At 46.7% G+C, this 27,447-nt stretch overlaps 1 protein-coding gene across 7 annotated transcripts in view; it reads right to left on the bottom strand.

Annotated features, from left to right (window-relative positions):
* GATB (glutamyl-tRNA amidotransferase subunit B) overlaps positions 1-27,447 on the bottom strand; it is a 685,553-nt gene that overhangs the window by 634,168 nt on the left and 23,938 nt on the right. For 5 of the 7 annotated variants that reach the window (XR_014812810.1, XR_014812806.1, XR_014812807.1 and 2 more), the window contains exons 3-5: positions 5,497-5,610; positions 2,901-3,099; positions 2,373-2,495 (exon numbers count right to left, since the gene is read on the bottom strand). Coding sequence is in view for 2 of the 7 variants with exons in the window: in XM_084972707.1 (XP_084828833.1) it covers positions 2,373-2,495; positions 2,901-3,099; positions 5,497-5,610 (436 nt within the window). In the remaining 5 variants the exon portion in view is untranslated. Of the gene's footprint in view, positions 1-62; positions 2,496-2,900; positions 3,100-5,496; positions 5,611-27,447 lie in introns of all 7 variants that reach the window. The other 2 variants (XR_014812809.1, XR_014812808.1) reach the window with 2 other exon arrangements.

The raw sequence follows: 27,447 nt of genomic DNA, 5'->3' as shown, positions 1-27,447 counted from the left end.
CTGTTTGTGGTTTATCTCTAGGCAAGGACCCAGATGGGACTATTTCTCAGCAAACAGGTGGCCTGTTTATTACTCCATAGGCTGTGTAGAAAGAAGGGAATAACAAAAAAAAAAAAACCTCTTTTTTTTTTAAAGCAAGAGAGAATCAACACTTAGCGCGTAAATGGATAACCATCCACCCTACCCATAGTTCATTTCTGTTCTGTGGGGAAAAGAGCAGAATGAACCATACATCTAAAATGGAGAGTTCTCTCGTGGAGCAGCCGGTTAAGGATCCAGCATTGTCACTGCAGCAGCCTGGGTTGCTACCGTGGCACGGGTTTGATCCCTGGCCCAGGAACTTTCACATGCTGCTCCCACAGACAAAAATAAACAAATTTTAAAAATGTAAATAAAGTGGAGAGTTCTCTCACTCTAAAACAGAGCCTCATTTCTATAAAGCAAACTTGTAGGTAGCTAACCTTTACGCCACTCAAATTCATATGGCTGTGCTTTTCCAGCCTTTAGCTTAGGGATAGCAAACTGGCAGGCTGTCTCCAGACTCAACTGGTACCAGCGCTCTGATGTTACAATCTGTGGCCCATAAGCTGTCCTATGTGACAAATGTGGCATTACCAATTAAAGTCCCTCTGTAACATGCAAACGAGTGTATGCCAAGATGGCTGGTAAACGCTATTATAAACTGACACAGAATGAGCCTTCACCATTAGTCCTACTTACTGGCACCCCCTGGGACCACTTGTGATGGGTAATTTTTTGTGCCAATTTGACAGGGTCAAGGGGTGCCCTGATACTTGGTTTGAACATTATGCTGGATGTGTCTTTGAGGGTGTTTCTGGATGAGATGGACACTGGAATTGATAGACCGAGCAAGGAGACTGCCTTCCCCCGGGGGACCAGCCTCATTCAATCCGCTGAAAACCCTGAAGAGGACAAAAGGCAGCGTGAGGGGAAACATACTGCCTCCGCCTGACTGCCTTGGAGCTGCGGTATCGGACTTGCCTTGGAATCTGGCTCAGACAAGCACTAATCCCCTCTACTGTCCTGGTTCTGGGGCTTCAGACCCAGCCTGGGACTAAACCACAGCTCACTAAGCTTGCTGACTGCAGATCTTAGGACTTCTCAGCCTCCACAATTACAGCTGCCAATTCCTTGTAATAAATCTCTTTATGTAACACACACACACACACAAATGTGTTTGTTCTGTTTCTCTGGAAAATCCTGCCTAATACAGCAATGTACTGAACTATGGATTAACCACTTCAGATGCAGAACCTGTGTCCTTTCGCCACACGGTCAGGAAATGATCTGAGTGGCAGAAGTTTTTTAAAAGCCCCTTGGGAAAAGAAAAGAGAAAAAAACCAGAGGAAAGACCAGCACTCAGGGATGTAAGGGGCGGGCAAAGCGGGGCTAGGATAAGGCCATAAAGAAACTGCATTTGACCAAAACATGTAATCCTTCTGTCCAATTTGCAAACACTTAAAACGTAGTTTGCTTGGCCCCAACTTTGCACAGTGTTTCTTTTCTTTAAGTCTCTATTATATTTCCATTGAATTTAAGAGTTTATCTCAAAGTTAAAATTTTATAAAATCGTAACCTTGGTGTATAGTCAATATAATTTGACTTTGCTGTTCCTGGCTGAAAATTCTATCAAAGAAGGAAAAGAAAGAGACCCAAAAGAAAAGCATCAACTAGCGACGAAGTGCTACCCAAATGGAACTCACAAACTAAGAGCCACTCTGGAGAGACATGGTGTTTTCTCTAAACTGAGGGCAATGAAGCAGTTCAAACAATTATTGTATTAATTCTCACAACACTGTGATGCAAAAAGCCAAGAGAAAGCCTCCAGTCCCTGACCCCTAATATCACTCTTGGCTGGGAGTTCCTGTCATGGCTCATCAGTAACGAACCCGAATAGTATCCATGAGGACTCGGGTTCGATCCCTGGCCTCACTCAGTGGGTGAAGGATCTGGCGTTGCCATGAGCTGCAGTATAGGTCACAGATGTGGCTCAGGTCCCGAGCTGCTGTAGCCGTGGCGCAGGCCGGTGGCTGTAGCTCCAATTCGACCCCTAGCCTGTGAACTTCCATATGCCACAGGTGCAGCCCTTTAAAAAAAAAGAAAAAAAAATCATACTCTTGGGCCTGGCACCTCCTACTGCCACTGTTCTGTATGTTCATTTTTGGTCAGGGGCTCAGAAAAGAACGGCAGGACTATTCTAAGGAGAAAAAATCCTGGCAACAGAAAAGGCTGAGAATAGAGGGTGGACAAGGCCGCTGTGGCCAACGCAGAGAGCAACACTCCACCGAGGAGAGAGCCCGGGTGTAGAGAGGGCGAAGGAGAAGAGGAGGTGCCGCTTCTGTGGCTTCTACCTGCCATGTTGGCCTGGCTGGTCCCCAGGGCCTGAAGAATCAGCTGCAGCTCCCTGACGGCGGTGGCCGCCTCTTCTCCACAGGACATGTCGGGCTCCAGGACCACCTCCAGCAGGCCAACCCCTACCAGAGAGAGGCAGAGTCAGTGTGACCGGGTACTCGAGCCTGCACTTCAGATGATCAGGCTGCAGTGTGGGAAACCCCACCTCACGCATGGGCTCTGAACCGCTCCCCCTGTTGCTTTTTGGGTTTTTAGTGGTGGTTCTTTTCCTCAGTGTCGGCTTCAGGCATCAAGCTGCTGGGTCGGTGACTAGGTGACGACGTTGGTCTCACCTCAGGGTGGGTTAGTAGCAAGCCCGTAATAACTGCAGTTCAAGCCATGCTTCCCTATCAGCTACGCCCACAGCGATGCCGATATTCTGATCTTCGATCTGTCAGGCGCCTGGACCTGTTTCCTCAATTGGTTTGGGAAAACTCTGGAGGGGAACAGAGGGGGCAGGAAGGAAGAGGGAAAATCTCCAAGCCTACCTGCCCTGTTCAAGTCAATGAGCGTCTGGGACCGCAGGTCATCGTGGAGGCTTTTGCCGCTGTCCTGCTCCAGCTGGATCTGCTTGACCCTCACTGTCCTGGGGACCACCTGCGCCGGCTTCTTCCCCACACAGATGCTGTACGCCAGGCTCCCGTTCACGGCGATCGGCAGCCTTTGCTGGGTGATCTGGTAGCCGGCCTGGACCCAAACAGGAGTCACAGAGTCACCAGTCCGTCCATAAAAGCTGGGATCCAGCTTACCCTTCCTTCTAATGTCACAAAACTACTATCAGCTTATGTAAAAATACAACACAACCAAAAAGAGAAAAAAAAAAAGAGTGGGGGGGAATAAGTTTGTGCCCTGCAGCTGTAACTTAGCCTGGCTTTTCTGGAACCCCTCTTCGGCACCCCCCTCCCGCCCCCTAACGAAGCAATGAGCAACATAACTCCCATCTTCCCTACGGAGTGCCCTGTGGGGGAGCAACAATAAGCTCTTTGTCTGAGGTCTCTAAGAAAAGAACGCATCATCCCCCTTAGCCCAGCACTAAGCCCTGCCTCTGATTCCTGGGCCCGACAGGCCCTGTTGCAGAGCTGGCTAAGCCTCCTGCCGTCTACTCTCATCCCAGGGACAGCACTGCTCATTTGGGGACTCTGGACTTGCTCCTGCTCTTTAAGCTCACCAATCCTGTGGGCTGCCCTCCCTGACCTGACCTCCCTTCCTCCTCCAGCTAGAAACACGGTGACACTCAGGCTCAGCTGATGGACAGCGAGGAGCTCTGATGGACGCTGCACAGTTGCCTGGCCTCCTTCTGCTCGGGGAGGAAGCGTTACTCACAACTGCACAGGTTAACATGTACCAAGGAGAGTGGAGGTCAGAACAGAGAACTGGGGCACGGCAAACAACAGTGACCCCGTTCTCAGTACCTCACACCATGTAATCCTCAGCACAACCCTAGGAGGGAGGTACAGGGCACGGCGGGGTTAGGGCCTTGCCCAAAGCCGCAAAACTAGCATCAATGGCAGGATGTGAACTCTCGGAGTTTGGAGTCTGTGTTCCTAGATACCCAGTGGGCATTGCTCAAACTTTAGCTGCATCAGAAACTTCTGGCAGTGTGGTCAAAACACAGACCTTTTTGGAGTTCCCACTGTGGCGCAGTGGAAATGAATCCGATTAGTATCCACGAGAACTGGAGTTCGATGTCTGGCCTTGCTCAGTGGGTTAAGGATCCAGCGTGGCCGTGGCTGTGGTGAAGGCCGGCAGCTGTAGCTCTGATTCAACCCCTAGCCGGGTAACTTCCATATGCCATGGGTGCCACAGACCTTTTGGCCCCATCTGAAGATTTCTGAATGTGCAAGTCTGGGTGGTGCCTGGGAATGTGTATTTCTAATGAGTTTCTAGGTGATGCTGATGCTAGTGGCCTGGGGAACACACTTTGAGAACCACTGCATGAGGCCAGCTTGCTCTCTGTGCTGACACAAGAAGTCTCAATTCATAAACACTGAATTCTGGGTAGGGTTTCCAAATAAAATACAGATGCTCGGTGACACTGGAATAATCTGAATATACTGTTTATTTAGATAATAACCAGTACGTTTTTAGTAAAAGTGTATCTCCTGTAATATTTGGCAACACCAACTCCAGATCATCTGAGTTACTTGGGCCAGAAAGACCAGAAAGCCAGAGATAGTAAAACACCTCATTTTAGTCACATATTGTTAGTTAACCTTGACCAAACTGGTTATCACTCTCAAAAGATAGGGAAAAAAAAAAATGAAGTTTAATTCTCTCCACTGTACCAAGTGGTAGAATTGGCTAAAAGGCTGGCAGCCAGAGGGGAAAAGCAGCAGCAAGTGGAGAACTCTGGTTCTAATCGTATTTTTTATTTAATTCTAAATAAAACAGACTTTTATTTTATTTAGAATTACATAAATTCTGCCCTCACCCACTGAAATCAGCTCACCCCCACCTTCAGTTCAAGGAGAATTACGTGAGGCCGTATCATGACCATTCTCCTAAAATTCAAGAAGGGCCATATTTACTCTCAGAGGCTCTGATCAAATGCAGCATTATTTTGGGAAACTCACTCGACATGAGAGGTCTGGTTCAGTTCAACATTATGAAAAACTGGCTCTAGTTCACACAATAGCTGCTGTTTGCCGGGCTTCTGGTTCGTGTTCCTGCTCACTGCTGTCCACTTACATGGTCCTTGGGGGTGACAGGAATGCTTTCAAAGGACATGGTCCTATTACTGGGAACTGCAACTTAAAGGAGGGACCGAGCCACAGAATGCATTGACCGGTGCAGCAGCCCCAGAGGTGGCTTCTGTCCTAACAGGCAATTAGCATCAAAGCTGGGCTGAGCCTGGCAACACGGGCTGCTTCCCCTCCTCACTTAATTACGAGCGAGAGGCCAGAAGCACGAGGCCCGGCCAGGAGCCAGAAGTCAGGACCAGCAGACGTGGGGGTAGGGGGCGCTGGCTTCATCATTGGGCAGAGCCCCGCCGGGATGGATGGAGCTCCCACTGAAGATATGAGGCCCCCCTCCCGACTCAAAGCCCCAGTTCTGAGGACACCTGCAGCCGCAGGGCTTGCTCACCGGGAGATCTGCGTAGAAGTAATGCTTCCTGTCGAACAAGGACTTCCTATTTATACGGCAGCCCAGGGCCAGGCCAGTCATCACGGCCGCTTCCACACATCGTCTGTTGAGGACCTGTGGGGACAGGATGTGTGGTCTGAACAAACACTGCTCTGCAAGTACACGCCATGCCCTCGGAGCTCTGGTGGCCTGTGTGAGCAGCTCCAGCTCACAAGCAGGCTCAGTGCGGCTGGAATCAGGGAAGGTTCACGTGAAAAAGAAGATGCGGTGGTGGGTCCCTCTGGGCACTTAATGACTGTCACATCGGGGGGTCCCTCCCCCTGACACCTGACTTCAGATTAATAGGGAAGGTCCGGGAAAAGCCCAGTAGAGTGGTGACTACACGGAATGAGTGTGATCTCACTCCCTCTGTGAGCAGAAACGAGGAGCCGGTCAGGACACACGAGAGCACTGCTTCCCGAGAGGAGGATTCGAGAAGCAGCTCTCCAAACAACCCCGTGAGGCCAGGAAACACTTCGAGGGAGAAAGAATGAACTTCTGGAAACGACAGGGCCGCAGCCAACTCCTCCAGGGCTGGGAAACGCTGCAGGCATGCCTCCTGCTTTCAGTCCAGGCCTGGCCGGCTCCCTAAAAGTGGGAGCTGGGCATGCCCCCCTCCCCCGCTGCTGGTCCCTCTGGGCTCCTAGGGCTCAGAGTTCCCCCTGGAGCCCACCCTCAGAACAGGCAAACAAAGCCAGCTGGAGAGCCCACATGTACACATGTGTAGGACAAACAGAGTCCCTGGGATGTAGGACTGGCCCCTCCAGACACCTGGACCCAGGCGTGACTTGTTGAACAAACATGCAAACTTTCAAAAACACATCTGTAAAGAAAATGTTAGAGGCTTTTCTACTCACTGCAACATACACCCCCCCAGAGAACATGACAACAGCCAATCTCCCTCCTAAATAATATCACATGCTTGGTTTTGGAAGCCGGGTTACAAAACAGAGCATCACACGCTTGATTTTGGAAGCCGGGTTACAATACAGAGCCATCACACAGAGTCTAGTTGGAGCTCTTCATTCCGGGCCAAATGACATTGTCAGAGCTGCAGTAATAATGGTTTTCATGAAATGATGTGGGGGGAGGAGTGGGGGGGAGCAGGATGCTCTAATTATTGATGTTTCCACTTGCTAATGTTTCACACTTTACTGAGCAGTCGTTGCTGCAATACGAATAGAGCTGGTGGAGAACCCTGCCAAATCCAAGCCTGATGATCCCATCCAGGCCAGGGTGCACGAGAGCCTGAAGCTGGTGTCCCGGCCCAAACCCCACTCTTCCCAGGCTGGGCCGTGGCAGGGGTGCGCCTGGAAACTGCCAGTCTGGTTCTTGCTCTATCATTCCCACTGTTTCCCGACCGACTGCCGCTTCCTCGCTCATCTCCATTCAGTCTGCCCCTTTGAGGCCGACCTGGTCCCTCCTCCTGGGCATGAAGAGAACCCTGGACTGTCGTGCTCCCCAGTTTCTGAGGCTGCATGGCTAATAAACATGCCAGGGAGTGGGAGTTGTGGGTGATCACAGACTCTCACCACCGTTTGCACATGAGAACACGGGCACTTGATAAACCGTCGCCTTCTGAAGACTAAGAAGGCAGGGAAGCACACGCACATTACAGCAATACTGAATCTACTTTAATCTTTCTCTGATGATTTAGAAGGCTTGGAGTACTTCAGGGTCAGAATTATAAGCATCGATCATCACCACGCTGCAGTTGCACAGAGGCACTGGTAAACAGAGTGCCAGTTAAAAGAATGCCAGGCACAAAGAATTTATTACGATCCCAGTCAAGCTGCTTATGACAGATGGGGTCCAGGTCAGCATGTTCTGAGGAGAGGGTGCAGAATTGGAAAATTCAACTTGGGCTGTCTTTCTTCTAGTCCATGTCTTAAATGTCTAACAAAGTTCTAGGCTTTTGGAATGCAGAAGGACCTAGGACTCTGTTGCTGGCCTCGATGTGTGTGCCGCAGGGCCATGAGCCTGCCAGCATGCCCGACCTCCTTTTCAAGTTCATCTTCCACAGGAAGAAGATCCTGCTAAAAAATGCACACCTGACAGCACTGTTGCCTAAAATCATTCAGTGGCCCCCATGTCCACATGATAGAGGCCAAGCTTGCACACGACCCAGTTCCTGCCTCCATCTTTAATCCCATCTCCATCCCATCCTCTTCCCCCACCCCACGGTCCAGTTCTGTACAAGCCATGTTGGCTACGGACTTTCCTATTCTTACTCACAATCTACCATGATGTTACCTAATCTGTGCAGCTTTCCTTACTCTTCTTCTTAGGCATCTCTCTGAGCGTCTCCACACTTCCTTTGCACTTGTAATCACAAAAAAAATCACAGTGGAATAGAGGTATTTACATGTTTCCACTAGACTAAGGTGCATGAGAATGGAAGCTGTCTCTTCATTCTGGACCCCTGGAGCCTAGTATAGAACTGAGAAGCAGTGGTGCTCGATTAATGTGTGTGGCCCTCGAACTAACAGGGAGGTGAGGGATAGCAAGGGAGGCTCTCAGAGAGGCAGCGATGGCAGAATCTCCTCTGAGGTGTTACCTGCCACCTGGCTGCTTCAGACGTACTCCTGGGTGTGCCCTGAATTGATGCCCAATCAGGTATGATACCATCCAGGAGGGCACTTGAAAACTTCAAAGCTGCTTGTCCTGAAGAAGCATGCTCCAGAATTTTCTTTGCAATTAGCATGAAGTGCCTGTAACGGAGTTTGGGGTTAAACACAACAGCTTCCGGAAAGCAATGGTCCTTGGAACTCACAAAGCACAACTCTCTCAACGGAGCCCGGACACCTCGCTCTGGCTTCAGGACCTGACTGCACACTGCTCGTGGCAGGAGGTATGCTGTGCACAATGCACATGTCTGCCATTTAACCCCGGGCGCTCCTAGAGCAGATGCTGCTGTGATCCTCCTCTTACAGATAATGAAGTCACTCCGCCAAGGTGACCCCTCCCCAAGCTCCCAGGATCTCAACTGTACTCTTACCTGAAACTCCAAAGAATGAAATGCATCAGTGTCAGCTCTCATGACTACTAATGCCGGGCCATGACTTTGGAGCAGCAGCTCAAACCAAACCCTTCTGCAGACTTTAAGGTGGATATTGTTTCTAGCATTTCTCCCCCCCCCTTTTTTTTTTTTACTTTTTAGGGCCACACCCATGGCATATGGAAGTTCCCAGGCTAGGGGTCAAATCAGAGTTGTAGCCACTGGCCTACACCACAGCCACAGCAACACTGGATCCAAGCCCCATCTGTGATCTACAACACAGCTCACAGCAACTCGGGATCCTTAACCCACTGAGTGAGGCCAGGGATTGGACCTGCATCCTCATGGATACTAGTCGGGTTCATCACTGCTCAGCCACAACAGGAACTCCCTGTTTCTAACATTTTCTTCTTGCCAGTTTCTACCTGCACAGGTTTGCTTTCAGCTGCTGAGCTCTGAGAGGGCAAGCATCATGCTCTTTTAACTTTGCAAAGCACTCAGTACATAGGCTCTGGCATGTGGAGGGTTGGATAATGAGGGGACTTTTCTCAATTAACAGGGGATGTTTCATCGCCAGATTCTGAAACCTTCAGACACAAGGACCAGCTGTGCGATGATTTGCCAAATAGATGAAGGGCTAATTCTTAATCAGAAGTTAAGAGAGGTATGAGAGGCAGAGGCAGGAGATGAGACAGTCAATAAATGTCACAAGCAGCAGAGAGACTGAGCAGATCACGGCCAGAAAAAGGATACCGTGTAGGGGAGTGGGGCGGGTAATGAATGGTTTTGACAAAGAATCGCTTGTTTGGCTTGCTTGTTAAATATGACTAGTGCTGCAACCATAACTTGTCTGGAAGCTGAAATCAACCAGAGCAAAGCGGAATGAACAGCCCAGAAACATCATGACTCCAATATAAGAAGCAGTCTTCTAGTTTTAAGACTGACTTAGCCCAACCAAACACTTCCTGATCTCTGCATACAACCAACATTTTAAGCAACAAGTCCAAACATATCTCAAAAAAAAAAAAACAACAAAACAAAAAATCAGGTAATACACATTCTACATCCTTAGCATGTCTTGATTTTTTTTTTTTTAACACCTCCTCTTCAATCCTTTGATTCAGGCCTCCATTCAAACATCCCTGCCTCCAACCAAGAATTCTACACTAACCACCTGGCCAGAGTTCTCCATGTCCACGCTCAGCCCTCCCATCTCTCTTCCACACCCATTCCATGAGGACTCTCTAAAGGATAAATCCATTCGTGTAATTCCCCTGTTGAAAATCTGCCTCCCTCCACTCCAAGTGCTGCTCTTGGGGATTCAGGCCCTGACTGAATTTCTGGCTCCCTCTCCCTCCACTACCCCGAACCCAGCAGACTCTCGGGCAGCCAAGCACCTGACAAGCTTTTGTACCAACTGCTGCCTCTGCTGGTAACGCCCTTCCTCCTCAGCGCCCTGAGCAGGATCTCTGCATCTGGCAAGCCTCCGGGGAGGGGTGAGGCAGCACTTCACCAGCACAGGTGTTCCTCTTTCTGGCTCCTGGGCACTCTGAAAAGGCAGGTCTCCCCAGCCAGACCGAGGGCCCTGAGGGCAGTTAAGTCATTTTATCCTCTTTGCCCCATTACCTAAATGCAATACCAAGCTGATTAAACATTAACTGAGGTAATGAATAATTGAGCACTCCCTTTTATCAACACCCCAAACTCCATAAGCAATGAAATAAAAGCAAAACTCTTCTATAAAACATGTGTCCGGAAGAAGCAGCCACTCTGAGTATGTAAAACAGAACAGATTTAATGCAGACTTTATTACACAGATGACAGAAGAGCTGGGACATCAAAGTCAAAGAGGCAACTTCTGATCCACAATAGCAGGAACGCACTCCTACCCTCGGGCCAGAAGGATGGGTGGGGGAGAAAGAGCACCAGTGTCGCTGGAAACCCAGTGGGCCCATCCCCCAGGAGCAGGAACCCCAGACAAGACCTCTCCACTACCAGAGATTCTGCCGGAGGAAGAGGGAGGGAGAAATACCCTGTGGCTTCTCTCCTCCCAGCTTTATCTTTCATAAGAAACTCCCCCGGCCTAACCAGCCAGAAGCCAGCTGATGGGGGAGGGGGAGAGGGACACCAGGAAAGGCAGCCTGTGGGAGGCCCCTCCCACACCCAGTGAAAGCTGAGGGGAGGATGATAAGGCAAGGATCTGAGGAATGCAGGCCAGGGCCACACAGCAAATCACATCCATTTTTATTTTTATTTTTATTTTTATCTGCCTTTTAGGGCTGCACCCGCAGCACACAGATGTTCCCAGGCTAGGGGGTCGAAACTGAGCTGCAGCTACTGGCCTACGCCAGAGCCACAGCAATGCGGGAACAGAGCCGTGTCTGTGACCTACACCACAGCCTACGGAAATGCCAGATCCTTAACCCACCAAGCGAGGCCAGGGATCAAACCCGCAACTTCATGGTTCCTAGTTGGATTCATTTCCACTGCGCCACAAGGGGAACTCTAAATCACATCCATTTTTATATTCACTTCTGGGCCTTTTTCCTTTGATAAGTATCTAACTGATGAAATGACACCACTCTCAACATAAAAATGAAAATGTTGTGCACTCCCTGTACGCATACTGGGAGCCAAGAATGAACAAATGCTACTAATTCCTAAGCTCACCTTGGGTTGGACAAAACTCCAAGGGCTATGTTAACCATTAGGACAGGATTTGCTAAGTTGAGTGAATGGAATGAGGAAGACTACGTAACTTCCTAAGTTGACAAAATATTCCCTAGGATTTTGGCACATTTATGTGAGATTCTACTAATTACAAATCAATCTATTCTCCAAAGTCAGTCTTGGGGACTTCTGCCAGGAAACATTTTGAGATATACTTCGAAGGAGTAACAATGAATGTCTTTCTTCTTTCTCTTTTGGTTGTACCTGTGGCATACGGCAGAGTTCCGGGCCAGGGATGCAACCCGAGTTGTAGTTGCGACCTACGCCACAGCTGCAACAATGCTGGATCCCTAACCCATTATGCCACAGGGGGAACTCCTGCATGTCTTTCAAACTAGTCTGTAATTTACACCACTTCTTTCCCTTCCCTACTCTGCCCTCGACTGGCGAGCCCACGATGGTATGCTGTTCAAAGTAAGTTCAATGCGTGTCAGTACCTCCTTAAAAAACTGAGGCAACATGGCAAGACTAGTCTACTCACTGAAAATCCAGTTAGTGATTCCTCTGGAACATTCAAACAGAGACTATGAGGTGATGTTTTACAAAAAGCCCCAGCAGCAATTATTCTATGAAATTAATGCTCGATGTGACAAACCTGATGATTAAGATATAGCATGGTAAATGCTTTAATTTATGGAGAGAAAGTAATTAAGATTTATTAAGTAAAAATAAGGCAGTAAAACAGACCTTTATTTTACTGCTAACCATAAATTTGTTTCAAAGCATGAACTCCCTCTGATTCATATGCAAAGCAAAAGTTACCATGCAGATAAATTTTCGTTATGGTAGAGAAAGTTGTTCCCCCATCTCCTCACCCCCACATCCCTTTCACCATTTAGCTCTTTTATCATCACCCAAAGCAAATACAAACACTTTGAGCCTTGATGATTAAGCTTGCTAAAACTACTGTTAAGAAAAAATTTTTTCAAGTAGAATTTTAGCATCAAAAGTTACCGGCTTTATGCAGATATTAAGTATGCATATAGATATATACCCACATCAATAAATACATTCAATATGTATGTTCTCTAAACATGGGCTTTGCTGGGGAAAAGGAGAAAGTGAATGCTATGATTTCACTTTTGTTTAAATACCTCTTTTACAAAAGGGAAAAAAAGAGCCATTTCACAGGCAACAGTTCTTGTTCAGAGAAGGGGTGTGGTTTGGCAGTTTTAGCTCCAATATGCTCCTCTATTCGCAGCCCTCCTGCACCAGTTCGACTCCCCATGACTGGGCACGTCAAGGGCAAAGATATTCCCTTGGTCTCAAGTGCCAGAGGCACTTGGGGTTCCTGACAAGGTCAGGCGGTCCAGGGCTGGTGCCATAGTCACCACCAGGAAGGGCTGGAGAGGGCAGTCTAGACCGGCTGGGCCCTTGACACCAGAGCACTCTCTCTTGCTTCTCCGTGGAGCTCTGGAATACTAAGGCCTGACGTTCACCTCTGGGCCTCTAGGCAAAGAAAGGAAAGCTCTAGGTCTGCCTCTGGCCTAGGTAAAAAGAGTTCTCACACAACAGAGCCTGGTTTGCTTGGCCCTCATTCTGGGGATGGAGGCCGATCCAACTACTACAGGGCTCATCTGAGGAGCCTCACATGTGGCTGTGAGCCATCAGAGAGGAAGGTCTGAGAGTGGTCAGCAGTGGGTGAAAAAACAAGACTGGGTGTGCAGGTTAACTGCTCTCTGTCCCTCGTCCCCGACAACACTCCCAACAATCACTGATCTGCCTCTTACTCAACAGCAATGAACCTGATCCCAAGAAGACATTCAGAAGTTGAGAAACTGGGGCAAAACAAAGTCAGAAAGACCTGAGCCTCCATCTTATCTCCACTCATGAGCTGTGTGACCGTCACAATCACTCTCTCAGCCTCGGTTTCCTTATCTGTTACGGGAAAGCTATTTTGCAAGACTATTCTGTGAATTAAACGAAATGACTGGACATACAGTAGACATTTTAGTAAATACTAGCTTCATAATGGAAATGTTATTAAATGCAAAATGCCCAAATCAATCGACTCTTTCATGTGTAAGCTTTTCCACGAGGCAAGGGCATCCAATGAGAAGAGGTCTAAACAGTTCCAGATCCCTCAGTCTGGATTACAACCTACAGTCAGGCAGGACAGATGCTGAATAACTTACTATGTCAACAGAGTATTTCCTCCTTAAATGATAACCAACATCTTTTGTGATAATTAGTGTGCTTTCTGCAGCAGAATAGAGACTGTACTTGTTTTTTATTTTTTCTTTTTAGGGCCACACTTCCAGCATATGGAAGTTCCCAGGCTGTGGGTCGAATCGGAGCTGCAGCTGCTGGCCTACACCACAGTCATAGCGACGCTAGATCTGAGCCACGTCTGCGATCTAGCAGTGCCAAATCCTTAACCCACTGATCGAGGCCAGGGATCAAACTCACAACCTCATGGATACTAGTCGGATTCATTTCTGCTGCACCACAACACAAACTCCAAGACTGTACTTCTTAATGTCTCAGGAAGCTTCTATTATTTCCTTTTCTCTGTTTCACTGTGAACAAAATTTTTCTGGATAAATTGGATGCTTGCCTGTGGCTGGAAAAAGCTCCCATTCTTAAGTGAAAATAACTACCTTCTGACAAGTTGAACAGTTTAAACCAGTTAACAACTGAGTCAATTTTTACCGCCATCTCATTGCTGCCCACCACACACACATCTGCAGCTTGCTGTCTTCTAAGACAGTGGCTATGTTTGAAATTCAAGGAGAGTCTGTGGAGAAGAGATGCATGAAGGTATGAAGTAAACGTGGGAATCAAGATAATAAAAACCACTGCTGGAGTTCCCTTAGTGGCTCAGCAGTTAGCAAACCTGACTAGGATCCATGAGGATGCAAGTTCGATTCCTGGCCTGTGAATACCAAAAGCAATTCCTAGAGACACATGCTGTTCCATCAAAAGTGCACCAGCTCTGTTCTTCAGTCCTAGGAATGCCCTGAGGAGTGAGCCTTTGGAAGAGTCTATTAGGATGGAGATTTTTAGGAGAAAAAAAATACCCTGGATTTTATGCATCCAATATGTACACAGCATCTTGTTAGAGGCTTCATGGCAAGCCATGAAATCGTGGAGGCTAAAAAGAAAAAGAAAAAAGCCAAATCAAAGGACAAAAACACCTACTTCCTTAGCTATATTCACTTCAAGAGAATAAAAAGACTTGACTTTAAAAAGACTGTTGGAGTTCCCGCCGTGGCTCAGTGGTTAATGGATCTGACTAGGAACCATGAGGTTTCAGGTTCGATCCCTGGCCTTGCTCAGTGGGTTAAGGATCTGGCACTGCCGGGAGCTGTGGTGTAGGTCGCAGAGGCAGCTTGGATCCCGAGTTGCTGTGGCTGTGGTGTAGCCCGGCAGCTACAGCTGATTAGACCCCTAGCCTGGGAAGCTCCATATGCCACAGGTGTGGCCTTAGAAAAGACAAAAAGACAAAAATAAATAAATAAATAAATAAAATGAAATAAAAAGATTGTCAATGTCATAAAAGGAAAAAAGGGAAAGAGGGAAGAAGAGAAGAAAGAGAAAGGAAAAAGAAAACATGATACCAAAGAGTCTGACAACTAAATGATCTCTGACTGCATCCCAGGGTGGGGAGAAGAATATGAACACTGATGCCAGGACAACTGGAAGCCTGAGTAGGAACTGTGTCCTGGGGAACAATATTGTAACCATGTTAGCTTTCTTGAGGGTGATGATCGATCATACAGCGATCAATGAGAGAATGTTTTTGTTCCTAGGAGACAGGCGCTGAATATCTGGGGATGAAGGGCCATGCTATCTGCAACTTCCTCCCAAACGGCTCATCCACCGAGAAACAGTCTCGGTGCAGGATGGGGGGTTCAATGTACTATTCTTTCAACTTTTCTACAAGTTCGAATTTTTCCAAAAGAAAAAGGTTAGGAGAGGTAGAAAGGAGTAGATGATCCTCCTACCTAAGAGGACGGTGAGATGTTACAAGCCTCAAGTTGGGGAGAGAGCCTAGAGGAGGCTGGACGGTTTAAACTGATTCTAAGGTGTAAACCATACATGTGTATCAGAGGCTGCCATTCCCTGCTGCTGAGAATGAGCTGAGGAAAGGAAACATTCTATATACTCTGCCTAATCTTACCTACGCCATAGTTAAGTAATGGAACACATTAAGTTTCTTGTGTAGATAATGAAGTACCGTGCAACTCTCTCAGGACTACCATTTCATTTTACCTGCGAAAAACCTGTTAGCAGGGAATTCGGTAGCATCTGCATATAAGCTGCATATATAAATCCTGAATATACAGAATTAATATAATTACATACACACACACACACACACATAAAAAATATCAAGAGGAGTTCCCGTCGTGGCGCAGTGGTTAACAAATCCGACTAGGAACCATGAGGTTGCAGGTTCGGTCCCTGCCCTTGCTCAGTGGGTTAACGATCTGGCGTTGCCGTGAGCTGTGGTGTAGGTTGCAGATGCGGCTCGGATCCCGAGTTGCTGTGGCTCTGGCGTAGGCCGGTGGCTACAGCTCCGATTGGACCCCTAGCCTGGGAACCTCCATATGCTGCGGGAGCGGCCCAAGAAATAGCAACAACAACAACAGACAACAGACAAAAGACAAAAGACAAAAGACAAAAGACAAAAAAAAAAAAAAAAAAAAAAAAATCAAGAATATGAAGGAAAAACATGTTCTTTTATCTGGTAGGAAAATAAGTTTCCCCAATTATATCTTTGCTAGTTGAAAATACTTTTTAGTTTCCCCCAAACTTACATGGGTATTTTCTGTTCATGCGACCATTCTGTTGCCTCACATACATGTAATACGTAACATCACGTAATATGTAAACATAGATGTCATTTCTCTACTTGTGCTTCTCTGACCGACATCTGTGATGGAGAACTTGCTATTAATTGTTATTCATGCTGTTGTGAGCTGTGCCATTTTAAGTGTTGACTCCTACTGGCCACTATAAAATGGAAGCACTCTCGTATTATTGTTTTCATGACGCAAAGTTAAGAATATGAGGACTGTCGAGTTCCCATCGTGGCACAGTGGTTAACAAATCGGACTAGGAACCATGAGGTTGCGGGTTCGGTCCCTACCCTTGCTCAGTGGGTTAATGATCCGGCGTTGCCGTGAGCTGTGGTGTAGGTTGCAGACGCAGCTTGGATCCCGAGTTGCTGTGGCTCTGGCGTAGGCTGGTGGCTACAGCTCCGATTAGACCCCTAGCCTGGGAACCTCCGTATGCCGCGGGAGCGGCCCAAGAAATAATAACAACAACAACAACAACAAAAAAGACAAAAAAAAAAAAAAGAATATGAGGAATGTAATAACACCAAGTAACTCTTCATAGCTGCCACTCGGGAGCTATGAAGTGCATTCACATACACTAACCTCTCTGCATAAAAGTAAAAACGCAAGAGAACACGAAACATGTAAATAAGAGCACTAGCTAGTGGTGATAAGTAAACAAAGGTTCTGGGTGACGACAGGCATCTTAAATGTTTACAAGCAGCTGTAAAGGCAAAATTCCCTGTTGGATTTTGTCGGAAATGACCACTTAGCAAATACCTCGGAAGGAGATGTAGCCGGGTGCTTTATGCTGAGGATGGGAACCAGGCAATTCTCACTTCTACTTTTAACTGGGCTCCTGACCTGCTTGTGTCCTTGGGCAAGTCGAAAAGGCCCTCAATTTCGTCTCTTATCAATTGGGGTTGGAGCCTCTGACCTTGCTCAATGGGGTGGCCTAGAAGTTGGAAATCTCGTATTACTGCTTGTGTGCATCTCCTAAGAAAGCTGCAGAGGTGGCAAAGACTCTAGATGGATTATGCTTCCTGCTTTTATACTTGTAAAAGGAGATGCATGCATCAAAATTTGGAAGAGAGCATTTTTGAGGCTCCTGGGAACATTAACGTTTCTGATTCCTACTTACTCTCCCTGCCCAGCTCCAGACCTTATGACAACAATGTAACCAGGGTGGAAAGCATGAAAGCTCAAGAGCACCGACCCTCTGCTGTGACTAACAGAATGCTCTTCAGAGGAGCCCAGCCGGATGACACTAACAATGCCAGTGTCACCAGGCCTCTGTTTGCCACATCTGAGATGCCAATGGCAAATGACTTCCTTCCTTGGCTGGGATTTTTTTAAAAAGCTAAAGAAAAACATTCCTCAAGATGCTGCACCTAATAGCCAACTCCTCCACCCACACTAAACATGAAGCCGAAAAGACAACTGAAAATGACCAAGAAAGAAAGGCCCATCCCAGTGGCCTCAGGTGACAAGTGTATACACCTGTCACGTGGAGAAAGAATTCCACAGAACCCACCCAGGAAGAGTGTCTCACTTCCAGATGCAATGCAGATGCAGTAAAACCAGCTCAGGATTTTTTTTGTTTGTTTGTTTTGTTTTTGTTTTTTTGGGGCTGCACCCACGGCAAACAGAGGTTCCTAGGCTAGGGATCAAATCTGAGCTGCAACTGCCAGTCTACACCACAGCCATGCCAGATCAAAGCTATGTCTGCAACCTACACCACAACTCACGGCAATGCTGGATCCTTAACCCACTGAGCAAGGCCAGGGATCAAACCCTCATCTTCACGGATACTAGTCAGATTCGTTGCTGCTGTGCCATGACGGGAACTCCCTGGCTCAGGATTTTGAGGGCAGAACTGGGCATCCTCATTCTCCTGTCCCCATGTGTCCATGGGGCTGGATTTTGCCCTCTATTCAATTATTCTTTTGTCCCCAAAAGACGAGTGATCTGACTCATGACTTTGGAAAAAGGAACGGAATACCTGTGGTTGGCTCCTTATAGCTGGGCATTTTTATTACAGGATTTAGTATAAATCAGCAGAACAAAGCCTGTCTCAGCTCTTTCTGATCAGCATGCCCACTGAGATGGTATATCCTGGTCCACTCTGGCCACATGATAAGCTTTCTGCAAGTCAAAGGCCTATGCTTTTGGGGAGCTGAGTTTGACTTAGGCAGAAGATACTAGAAGCCATCTGGATAATAACCAAGCTATTATTGGTTATTAAAAAAAAAAAAAAAGCTGGTAGGTTTGGAGTTCTCTGGTGGCTCAGGAGGTTAAAGACTCAGAGCATTCACTACTATGGCTCTGGTTATAGCCATGGCACGGATTCAAGCCCTGGTCCAGGAACTTCCACACACTGTAAGCATGGCCACAAAAAACAAAACAAAACAAAACAAAACAAAAACCCCCACACACACACAAAAAAAAACCCGAGAACAAACAAAAAGCTGGTGAGTTCACCTCATCTGTCCAAATTCTACTCTGACTTCTCAAATGGTTCTGACTCACGAGGGGAAGGGAGTGTTATTTTTACTGACTCTCTAAAACCGCACATCATCATCCTGGAAACTCTTTTCTAGTCCTCATTAAACCAACCCAGAACCCCTCCACCCCAGCATCACCAATGACTCCAAAGAGCAGGAGAAACTCCGAAGGGCAGCTGCAGTGGCCAGGCATGCACTTCCTGTGAGCAAAGAGCTTTCACAGGTCTGCTGCAATTTTTTAAGCCCTGGAACTGTCCATGGAAGAAAAATGAATGGTACCCAGCTGCATGATTTCAGGCTGCATTTTTATTATAGGCTTCTAATATAAATCACCAGAACAAAAACCCATATGAGCCACTTCAATGGCAGAGACAAAAGCTGTGTCACAGAACACTGTTAGGTAATTTTTTTAACTACTATATATTTATATCAACAAAAGACCTTTAAGCTTTCAACTCCTGGGCATCTTTGTTTGTATTTAATTTTCTACATGTTCCCACCTCATTTTCTACTACTACAGACTTTTGGGTGCAGTCGTGTACCAAATTCATTTTAAACAGCTAAGAATTCTAAGTACAGCCCTTTCTCCCCCTGCTTGATGTTTTTTTTGCTCCATCTCTCACCCAAGTGCATTATTTTGAGGGGAAAATAACCCCATGTAAGGGGATGTGGAAATGGAAAAAAAAAAAAAGCCCCTTCTAAGCCTAATCCTGAGGTTTCTTACTCTGAAATGAATCTCTGGGGAGATAGGCATGCTGTCTGGTGCCAGAACAGGGACGAGTCTGAAGATCACCTGGAGAGAATGCCACACAAGGTGTCCAGGGTGCCCCAAGGGGAAGACAAACCCTCAGCTTCAGGCAGGTTCTCTCTGCCACAGCCGGCTCTTCCTCCCAACTCCACTGTCTTACTTTTTTTGTCTGGCTGCACCCATGGCATGTGGAAGTTCCCGGGCCAGGGATCGAACCTGGGCTGCTGCAGTGCCGACGCCAGATCCTTAACCTGCTGCACCACAAGAGAACTCCTACTCTCCAGCTTTCTGTTGTTCCTTGAGAGGAACAAGATGGCACTGCCACTTCCACACAGAGGTGAAGGGGACAATTTACTAAGGCTGAACTGCTTTTGGAAAGTGAAGACCTCTTTTTTTTTGTCTTTTGAGGGCCGCACCCGCAGCATATGGAGGTTCCCAGACTGGGAGTCCAACTGGAGCTGGAGCTGCCAGCCTAAGCCACAGCCACAGCAACACTAGATCCAAGCCACATCTGCAATCTACAACACAGCTCATGGCAACGCTAGATCCTTAACTCACTGAGCGAGGCCAAGGATCGAACCTGCATCCTCATGAATGCTAGTTGGGTTCACTAATGTGGAAAGTAACATAATGTCTTTTCTATCAAAGGAAATCTTGGTTACTCCATTTTGCTCCAGTTTCGCCTTCCTGCAACCCCCACCCCTCCCCTTTCCCGCTTCTCCCAGTAACAATTTGTTTCAAATTAGCCAACCGGGAAGAGTGTGCGCCCTGACCTGACCAATGGGAAGGGGACAGGTACATCACCTGCATTACGGATAAATAGGGAAGGGTCCTTTGTTCGGTGCGCATACTTTTTGGAGTGCCCACGCCCTTCTGCAGAAGTAAAGAACCTTGCCGAGATTTCTCCTTGTCCATGTGTCTCACTTTCTGACACTGACGACCCGAGCCAGAGTTATTGTGATTTCCAACACTAACCAGTGAGCCACAACAGGAACTCCAGAAAGTGATGGTGTTTAAAGGCAGTGGGTGAGTGTGCATCCTTGCACAACTCAGGAGAGTCTAGAAAGAGCACCATCACTTGATCTCTGTCTGTGACAAGAGGACAGATAAGAGGAGCTGGGAGGCGTACAGAACCCAGCCTCAACTGCCACCAGAGAGGAGGTATATCTTAGTGGCGGAGGAAGTGAAGCCAGAGAGAAATGTAAAGAGGCCTTTCCTGCCCTATTCTGGGTCCAAGTCACCCATCCTCACAGCCCTGGCTATGTGGTCAAACCCTCTGTTCCTTCCTGCCAAGTTTCAATCTTAGCAAAGACTCAGCCCAGACTTCAGTTAAAACTAAATGAAAAAGTCTGCTTAAGAATTGTCACAATCCACCCTCAGGCAAACCTAGGGTTCAAATTTACTAATTCTCTGGTCCAGGAAACTTTCTAAGAGATAGATGTGAAAAATGGCTTAGACCTGGGTGACCTGGCAAAAGCCAAAGTCAAAGCTCTTTGGAGAGACTTGTTCTCAACCCAGCCACAGGATTCTCATGAATAAAACCCTGTCGGAGATGACTTCATGACACAAAGTTACAAAATATACAAGATCATCTACCATTGGCCAGAATCAGCAGACACATAAAAAGCAGAGCAAGATAGCATAAGAATTTCAGGTAATAGGATTTCTGAACATAGAATATAAAATAAATAGATTTAAAATTACTACAGAAATAAAGAACTGGGAGCTCCAGATGTGGCGCAGGGGAAACAAATACAACTAAGAACTATGAGGTTGCGGGTTTGATCCCTGGCCTGGCTCAGTGGGTTAAGGATCCAGCACTGCAGTGAACTATGGTGTAGGTCGAAGATGGGGCTCAGATCCTGTGTTGCTGTTGCTGTGGCCGTGGTGCAGGCTAGCAGATGTACCTTCGATTCGACTCCTAGCCTGGGAACCTCCACATGCCAAGGGTGTGGCCCTAAAAAAAGAAAAAGAGAGAAAAAGAAATAAAGAACTGAATACAGGAGTTCCCGTCATGGCTCAGTGGTTAACGAATCCAACTAAAAACCATGAGGTTACAGGTTCGGTCCCTGGCCTTGCTCAGTGGGTTAAGGATCCAGTGTTGCCCTGAGCTGTGGTGTAGGTCACAGACTCGGCTCAGATCCTGTGTTGCTGTGGCTGTGGCATAGGCCAGCAGCTACAGCTCTGATTAGACCCCTAGCCTGGGAACCTCCATATGCCACTGGTGCAGCCCTAGAAAAGGCAAAAAGCCAAAAAGCCAAAAAAAAAAAAAAAAGAACTGAATACATGAAAAAGGAACAAAGTATTTCAAAAAGACAGGAGAGAAATTAAAAGAGAAAAACAGAATTCTGTAAACGAAAGATACTCTCAGTGAAATAAAAAACTTAATGAATATATCAAAGAGAAGAGCATATATAGCAAAGAGAATTAGTGGACAGGAAGACACCATAGAGAAAATTTCCCAGGCTGAAGCATAGATAAAAGATCCTAAAAGAATTTTCTATTATGACCAGTATTTGCAAGGTGCAATGTACAGCTGGGAGCCAGAGTCAGGGCTGCTCTTTTAGTGGAAGGTCAGGAAAAACCCAGAGCCCAGGGCACTGAGCTGGTAGCTTATTAGGTTAGATCTCCTTTCGCCCTTTCCTCCTTCTGAAGCAGCACTCTTTTGGTCTTTTCTCTCTCCCCGTATTGAGATCTCTCAGCTAGTGGACATTGTAATGAACAGCACATACAATCAGCATCAAGACCGAACAGTCATGCCTCTGTGTGTATAAACAAGAGGACAGACGTCTATTAATGTATCACAGAGACATGTAAATGGTATTCACGTTTTGCAACATTGACACACCGGCAAAATAATAGCACCTACATAAATCAGACTGACAGCACGTATGGTAGAACAGAGACTGGAGGCTGAGCGTTAAATTGAGATCAGAAACATGAGCTCAAATCTGATTGGTACATGAAGTGACTGAGTGACAAGTGGACAAGTCACTACAACAGTTCTCTTGTCTAAGTTAAAAGGACAAAACTGAATGATTTCCAGGATCTCTTCCAGGAAGAAAAGCTAACTAGCCTCATACCATTCATGGGCTTTCTTCTTTTTCTTTTTGGAGCCACACCTGTGGCATTAGGAAGTTCCAGGCTTGGGGTTAAACAGGAGCTGCAGCTGCTAGCCTACACCACAGCCACAGCAACACCAGATCCAAGCCATACCTGCGACCTACAACCCAGCTCGTGGCAACGCCAGATCCTTAACCCACTGATCAAGGCCAGGGATTAAACCCGCATCCTCATGAAGACCAATCAGGTTCCTAACCTGCTAAGTCACAATGGGAGCTCCCAGACTTTTTTTTTTTTTTTTTTTTTTTTTTTGTAGGACAGGTCTGAGTCTGGTCTTATTTATAGAAAACCAGAAGTAATAACTGAGAAGTGAAAAATGAGCAAGAAGGGGTTTCTAGGATCAAATATACTGATGGTAGTTTAACAAAGGAGGTGGGGGTAGATGACTGCAGTCACAAGGGAACAGACTATAATATGAAATCTAAAAAGAATGGCTCTCTTGCCTTTTCCTGTAGGATCAGGTAACTTAAGACATCTCAACAGACCTTGAAGGTACCTTTATACTACAACAATATGTTGCTGATATTCTTGAGTAATCAAGAAAAGTTTAGCTTATGTTTAGTTTATGTTCCATATACCCTATTCAAAAGCAGAAAAGTAGAGAAGGCATTTTAGAAAGATTCCCATAAAGAAGTTAAAAAATATCAAAAGGCTTTTAGATACCTGGAGAATGCTCTCATGTGGCCTCACGTATGTGCACTTAAGTGTCTGTGATTACACAGAGAAATGCTTATCACGGGTGTTATATGCATGTTCTGTGGAAGGTACCACAGATCTTTTGCGAGTGGCCCAAAAAAGACCCATGAACTGCTTTTTAGAACCTATTCATCAAACACAGGACTCCCCATACACAACACACATTAATGGATGGTCAGTCAGCTGTCTGAAAGCTGCACGTTTACGACAAGAAAGCACTACGATTCGTTAGATTTCGTCTGAGGAAAACTGCACATGAGACTAGCAGAGGTGGGGGTGGGGAGGAGGGCTGTGAAGAGGGAGGTTTTCGAGAACCCCCTAAACCTAAATGCTGGGAAGAGATCTGTGGCAGCAAAGGAATCAACGCCTCCTGAGAGGAGGGGAGGAGGGGTCAGGCTGCCTCCTGGATGTGGAGGCCCATCACGGCAGTGAGTCATCGAGTCCATGGGGACAGCAAGCAGATGACATCAGTGGGCAAGCATGGACCATCCAAAGAGATTATGGGCTGACTGGGAGCCTCTCTGCATCCGCGTGCATGAGCTCACAGACACCTCGTCTCCGAGGCTGGGGTCACAGAGCAGAATACTGCACCCCTGGAACAACGCCACTGGACAGAGGAACAGGGGGGAGGGGGGAACTGTGACAGTAGCTCAGGGAGTGGCAAGATGAGCGGCTAAAAACACCATGTAATTATGAGTTCCAAAGATTACATTAAAGCAAATCACTGAAATGGAAAAACATTTTAATAGGAAACTGTCACATTTTGTCTTCTTAGTCAAATAACTAAACGTCATTTAAAGTGTGATTGGACCAAGAGGTAAGTATAGATCTGATTATAAAGGTATGCATTCAAACACTTTTCCTGAATGCTGTTTTCTTGAATTTCTATTTCATTTCAAAGTTTTGAGTTGAAAACAACTTTCATAATTACATTGAGAATTAAGGGTCAGAAAAGCTTCAGCTTAACCCTCACTAGAACTAGTTATTTCTAAATCTATTAGACGCTTCAAAACAAAAGTCATAACTGATACCTGTTAATATTCAGAAAGCTAGAAGAGTGTAGATTGACCATCTTTAAGTAAGTCTGCCATAAGAAATTTTAAAAATAAATTCATCTAGAGTACTTTATAAAAGCATTCACATGGTCCTTGCTTAAAGGGGTAAGAGCCCTTTCAGAGCGATTTGCATACACATTCAAGAAGGAATCTCCAGTGAAAAGCATGGTAACTGCATTGTTTGTTAGTCCCCAGAAGGCAGGCATCATATCAGATTTATTCACATCAGATCTTCCTCCCTCTTCATCCCCCCCCTTTGTTTGCTAATCCCAGTAATACTCTTGCGAATAAAAGCAAGCTTTGTAAAATGGGGTGAACAATATCCCAGGCCCAGTTTTCGGGCCATCACTGCCAGGGCCAATCTCAAACACCCCTGCTATAGAAACCCTCAATGCTTTTACAGACAGGCCCATCCTGAAAAAAGGAGAGACTATTCTTGCATGCACATGGGGGAAACAGCTTCTGCAGCCCTGTCCTCAGGTCTGGATGTAAGAAAAGGTCATGGGGACTAACTAGGTGGGGTTTCATGTTAGGTACAGATTATTACTTCCAAACAAGCACCAAAAGAGCAGAGCTATTAGTTCCGTTCTTTTTTGAAATGAAATCAACCAGTTTCTCAGCCTGACCATGACCTTCAGGTACCCCTGGCACAGACGGACAAGCCACCCAACAGCTGCCACCCACTATGGCATCAGCAGAGCAACTGTGTTCCCTTCTTTTTCTCCTGCACAGGGATGGACACCAGAGTGAGTGTGTGTGTGTGTGTGTGTGAGAGAGAGAGAGAGAGAGAGCATGCAGGCTGCAAGGCCATCAATTTCCAAGAGACCTGATGCCTTGCTGAGGCGCCGTTTCTGGCAACATTAGCACACAAAGAGATGTAAATCTCATGACATTTTATCAAACAAATATATCTTCTTTCCTATTTTTCTTCCCATTTCACACCTCACATACAAAATATTATGACAGTTGGAATGACATTAATAGGAAATAACTGACTTGAAGTAAATAACCTAAGAATCTGTCTCTAAGTCTATTGACAAATAATTATTTAATTAAGAAAGACTCTGTACCAGAGGAAGAGGTCTTACGAGGTCAAAATAATGAGTGAGGCTGAAGGCCCACTAATGAAAACAAAGAATGCCGTCCTTCATTTGGCTGTAATCCTGCCTATAAGCCAAAAAATAGGCCAAGTGACCTTTTCAGTCTCAAGATTTATGATGGGATTCTACCTAATTCTGAAACTAAAGGTAAAATAAGAAGATAAAATGCCTGGAGTCCTAAGAAACATTCAGAAGGGTCACTAATCAGAAAGGGGGTGGGGACTGTCACCACTGGTGCAGATCCAGAGCTGGTGGTACAGACATGCTGGGAGGCACAGGCTGGAGACGGGAGTGACAAGAGGCATTGCGTCTGAACGCACAGTCACTACATGCACAGCCAACCTCCAAAACAAGAGAGGAAACCTCCCCGGGCCCATGACAGAAGTGGGAGTTTAAAGCCACGCCTTGTCCAGGGGTAACTGCAAGAGGCAGGACGGCAAAGGCGTTAAGAGTATGAACTTGGAGGCCAGGATGCTGGGTTCGAATCTGGCTTCTCCACTTACTTTCTAACAGGGATAATGATGGGAGCTGCCTCACAGTATTTAAGAGGTTAAAATAAGGTCACACACGTAAAGAGAAGTACTTGGTGTTAGTTGATTTTATTACTAACATTGGTAACCAAGCTGAAGACACACCAGATGTTGGTGATTTAAAGCACCTATGGCATAAAAGTCAAGGCTGGGATTCCATCGGGGCGGGGACCTGGGAGCCACAAAATCCTGGTCCAGCCAGAAAAATCTTAGGCCACCCACAGAGAAGGTGACATGGAGGGGCCCCCACCTCAAGCCATGGGTGAAAAGCCTTGAGCAATCAGAGCCAGTGGCCCTGTTCCTGGAGGTGACGTGGGGCTTGAAGGGTGGCACTATCTGTGCTTTTTGAGAGCTGGGAGCTGATAAATGAACTCAGAGATGATGGTTCAATAAAACCCACTGGGTCCCAAGAGAGCCACCGTGAATTCATTCCAAAGACATGACCTCAGTCCAGGGTCAAGTCCTCAAGTGGAGGAATCACACCGAGTACTGAGCGGAATAAATTAAAACAAACCTGAACCTGGACATACCCTGGCTACGGCTATCAGAGAGGACAAAGGGCTTTCCTAAAAGGCTGCCGACCTCTCATCAACTGTACCAGGGGCCTCAGGACAATGGAATCACATCTTCACAGTGGATAGAACCATCAGCCTGGGACTCCACACTGCGGCTAAGGAGCCAGGGAGAAACAGTGACTGGAGGCGCAGAAAAGCTGAGAGAGTGGCCCCACAGACCCAGAAGGCAGGGGCTGCCAACAGAGGCAGGAAAGAGCACCAGAAAGGAGGCTGAGATGCAAGACACAGTGTTGGCTAGAGAAGGAGAGAACAGACGCGAGCATCCTCAAGCTTCCAGCACCCAGCCCCCAAAGCTGCTATGAGCTGCCGGTGGAGGGACCCCCACCTTCCCTGAGGTTCCAGTGGGAGAGCCTCTTTCTCCCTGTGTTCCAGGGACACCACTCACTTTCTAGGGTATGTCGCTCCTCTAAACCTAACTTTGAATTGTTTAACAAAGTACTACCAGCATGTATTTTGAAATAATTTATAATGAAAAGCAATAGTTCCCACCAACTCCACCCCCACCCCGACACACACACCCAAATCCTAAACCACGTTCCCATCTTTGAGCTGCCATGTCTGGTATTTATCTTCCTATTTTTAAGTAATACACTGTGCCAGGGGACCTTTGGAAAATCCATCACTTTCTGGCCAAGGCTCTTGGCCATCTGCCATGTGACAATCCTTCCTTAATCTGGGGAAAAGACAGAACTTTACAAACTGATCCAGAGTTCTTGTTTTTAGGACACAGAGCTACCAGATTTGGCCCCTGCCATTTGCAAGAGATAATTTATATGTTACAAGGTGAACTGCTTTGCAATTCTTTTCTATCTTATTCTGTCCCATGGACTTTACCTGTGCTTGCTACTTGATCATATTTCTATTCAAGAACAAAACAGGCTGCCCCTCAGCACAAGCCTTCCATGACCTGAATGACAATGAAGTGGAGAAAGCAGGGACTCAGGCCACATGCTTGAACTTGGGTGTGAATCATCAGAAATGCGGATGAGCCTGTTCCTCCTAAAAGCGGGGTAACCATGGGAGCTACAGGTGGTGGATGGCGGTGGGGTGGGTTGCTGTCACTGTTCAA

This window comes from Sus scrofa, chromosome 8 (genome assembly GCF_054392235.1).
Source record: "Sus scrofa isolate SSC_HxYL_T2T_F1_AM1 chromosome 8, Sscrofa_HxYL_maternal_Yorkshire_Landrace_v2.0, whole genome shotgun sequence".
NCBI classification, from domain to species: Eukaryota; Metazoa; Chordata; class Mammalia; order Artiodactyla; family Suidae; genus Sus; species Sus scrofa.
The sequence above is the reverse complement of the archived record's forward strand: the minus strand, read 5'-3'. Positions and strand labels throughout refer to the sequence as shown.